Genomic DNA, 2,462 nt, shown 5'->3' with positions numbered 1-2,462 from the left:
TGGTATGATTGCCAATGGGACAACTGTCCATAAGAGATAAAAATGACACAGACATTAACACCTGTAGGTCACCGTACGACCTTTAACAATGAGCAAAGTAGTTCCTCTCACAACAAATGTCATTCCATTAGTAAGCTGTGCATTTTGTGCAATATTTTATTTATACGAAGCCGTATCGTTATATTGCAGTACCCGTGAAAACTGTTACTATTACCCCATCTGGTACCAACGACCAATTAGACGTTGTAGAAGGACAGACACAAACATTTACATGCACAACAAGCCCTTGTCGTCCCGCTGCATGGATACAATGGTACATTGGCACCCAAAATTTAACAACTCAATCAGTGATTCATATTTCTGAACAAGATGGCAATACATTTATGTCTTCAAGTACATTGATGTATACTTGGATGTCTGCTGATCACAACAAATCAATGTACTGCGAAGCTATTAACTTTGAGGAAGCACAGACAGTAACATCACCAAAGATACTAATTTACATACATAGTAAGTAATAATGCGATTAATTGTTTTGAAGTGTATCTTATCATAAAACATCCCCAACTACCAAAACAGTTTTGCTCAATTTAATGAAATTATTCTATATTGTTACATTATTCATGAATTACCTTCCAATTGTTCTCTGTTACTTTTATGAAGTATATTAGATTTGTTGTTTCAATTAGACGTTTTTTTTTTAAAAACGACTTATAACTTTGTTAGCCTAATAAATATTTCGTTTCTATTAACACTAACAATAAATATATGTACTTTCAACGGAAGGTATATAGATAAACATTAACATCAACATCAACAGCATAATGATATGCAAATTTAAATAATTGTGTGTACATACTCTTCTATGATAAAAATTGGAAAACGTGCAACACACCTGTTTACTTTTCTACCAAAACACATGCATTAACGCTTTCTGTTCTTATGAAATAGAAGTCGTCCATTTGGTAATATATCTCAATACTTACATTTTTTTTTTTTAAATCAAGGTGACTTTACATTAACTGGTTCCCACCATTTCATCATCAGCAATCAGCCATTTATATTGAACTGTTCTTCTCATATTACTCCAAGAGGAGAAGCAGCATATTTATACAAGGACAATATCAGCACCATGAACATACGGTACGTGCCATCGACATCTACATGTTATGGGATACCACAAGATAGCAAACCAGTATTCCAATGCAATGACACTTGTAGTTGCTCAGAAGATGCTAGAATATTCACGTGGACCTACAACGGAACTGTTAATAACCAGCGAGTAACTTTTAAATGTGGAATGGATTTTGGTACTAATCTACGTAATATCACTTATAGAGAATTGACTGTTGAGAGATCATGTGAGTTATTTTTAGGTTTTGAAAATTATGCTGTTAGATAAACAGAGAATTTCATTGATAGACTATGCGGAGTTCTTATCATTACTTATACTAAAATAATGCTGGCAGTATAACGAGTTTACACAAAAAAAAGATAAACAAACTTGATTGAATAGCAATATCAAAATAAAGAAAATATTTCTGTGTTATACATTACATGATATTTATTCAATAGAAATGAAAGAAGATGTGGGGAATACACCAATTCTTGAAGTGTTTTCAAAATTCTTTATATAACGTTATCTTTTTTTAAAGTAACTCCATGCCGTCGTTAAGATCCATACATTTAGCTATTTTTAAAAAGAACTGTAACTACAGAATTGGTATGTTGTCAAGCAACAAGAGAAAAATAATTGATTTTTTAATACAAATACATTTGTATATAGATATAGGAAGATGTGGTGTGAGTGCCAATGAGACAACTCTCCATCCAAATAACAATTTAAAAATTAAACTATATCTTTTAAGTGTATGTGACTCCTTCCAATACGCCAAGTGTACCAACACAGAAACCAGACCCTCCAACAAATGTATCCGCTGTTTGCCAGGAAACATCCATGACAGTGTTTTGGAGATCAGGGTATAATGGAGGTTATACTCAATCATTTGCAGTAGTGATAGTAAATAGCCAGACAAACCAAACCACTTATTATTCCGATATACCTGATCAAGGAGAAACAGAAATAATGGAGGTTACTTTTGAAACCCTTAGTTCAACAACATTATATATTGTCTCTGTGCACGCCACCAATATATTTGGAATAGCGGAATTAGATGCACACGTATTCTGTACGACACTATCAGGTGAGACGTGACAGCTTTTTGCCAAAAAAGTCAAAGAAACAAGGCTATAATCTGTTAGTCAGACGGGCATTTTGTCTACATAAGTCTCTTCTTATAAATCCAACATTCATTAAAAAATTGGCTAATCTGGCTCAAACTATCTATACAAATTTTTATTATAAGAAGTGAATTCCATCTTTATGAAACTGTAAATATGCACATAATAGTCAAAATCTACAACATTTTGTTTTAGAAACGACAATGTGAACTATTGGAACG

General features: G+C 32.8%; 1 protein-coding gene across 1 annotated transcript; it reads left to right on the top strand.

Annotated features, from left to right (window-relative positions):
* The first annotated feature begins 413 nt into the window (after positions 1-413).
* Positions 414-2,215, top strand: LOC134722345 (uncharacterized). The gene is made up of 3 exons (XM_063585959.1): positions 414-510; positions 1,008-1,361; positions 1,869-2,215. The coding sequence occupies exons 1-3, from the start codon at positions 414-416 to the stop codon at positions 2,213-2,215; spliced, it is 798 nt and encodes a 265-aa protein (XP_063442029.1).
* The last annotated feature ends 247 nt before the right edge of the window (positions 2,216-2,462 follow it).

The sequence above is a fragment of the Mytilus trossulus genome, chromosome 6 (assembly GCF_036588685.1).
Source record: "Mytilus trossulus isolate FHL-02 chromosome 6, PNRI_Mtr1.1.1.hap1, whole genome shotgun sequence".
NCBI classification, from domain to species: Eukaryota; Metazoa; Mollusca; class Bivalvia; order Mytilida; family Mytilidae; genus Mytilus; species Mytilus trossulus.
Note: the sequence above shows the minus strand (reverse complement) of the source record. Positions and strands in the feature narration are given on the sequence as shown.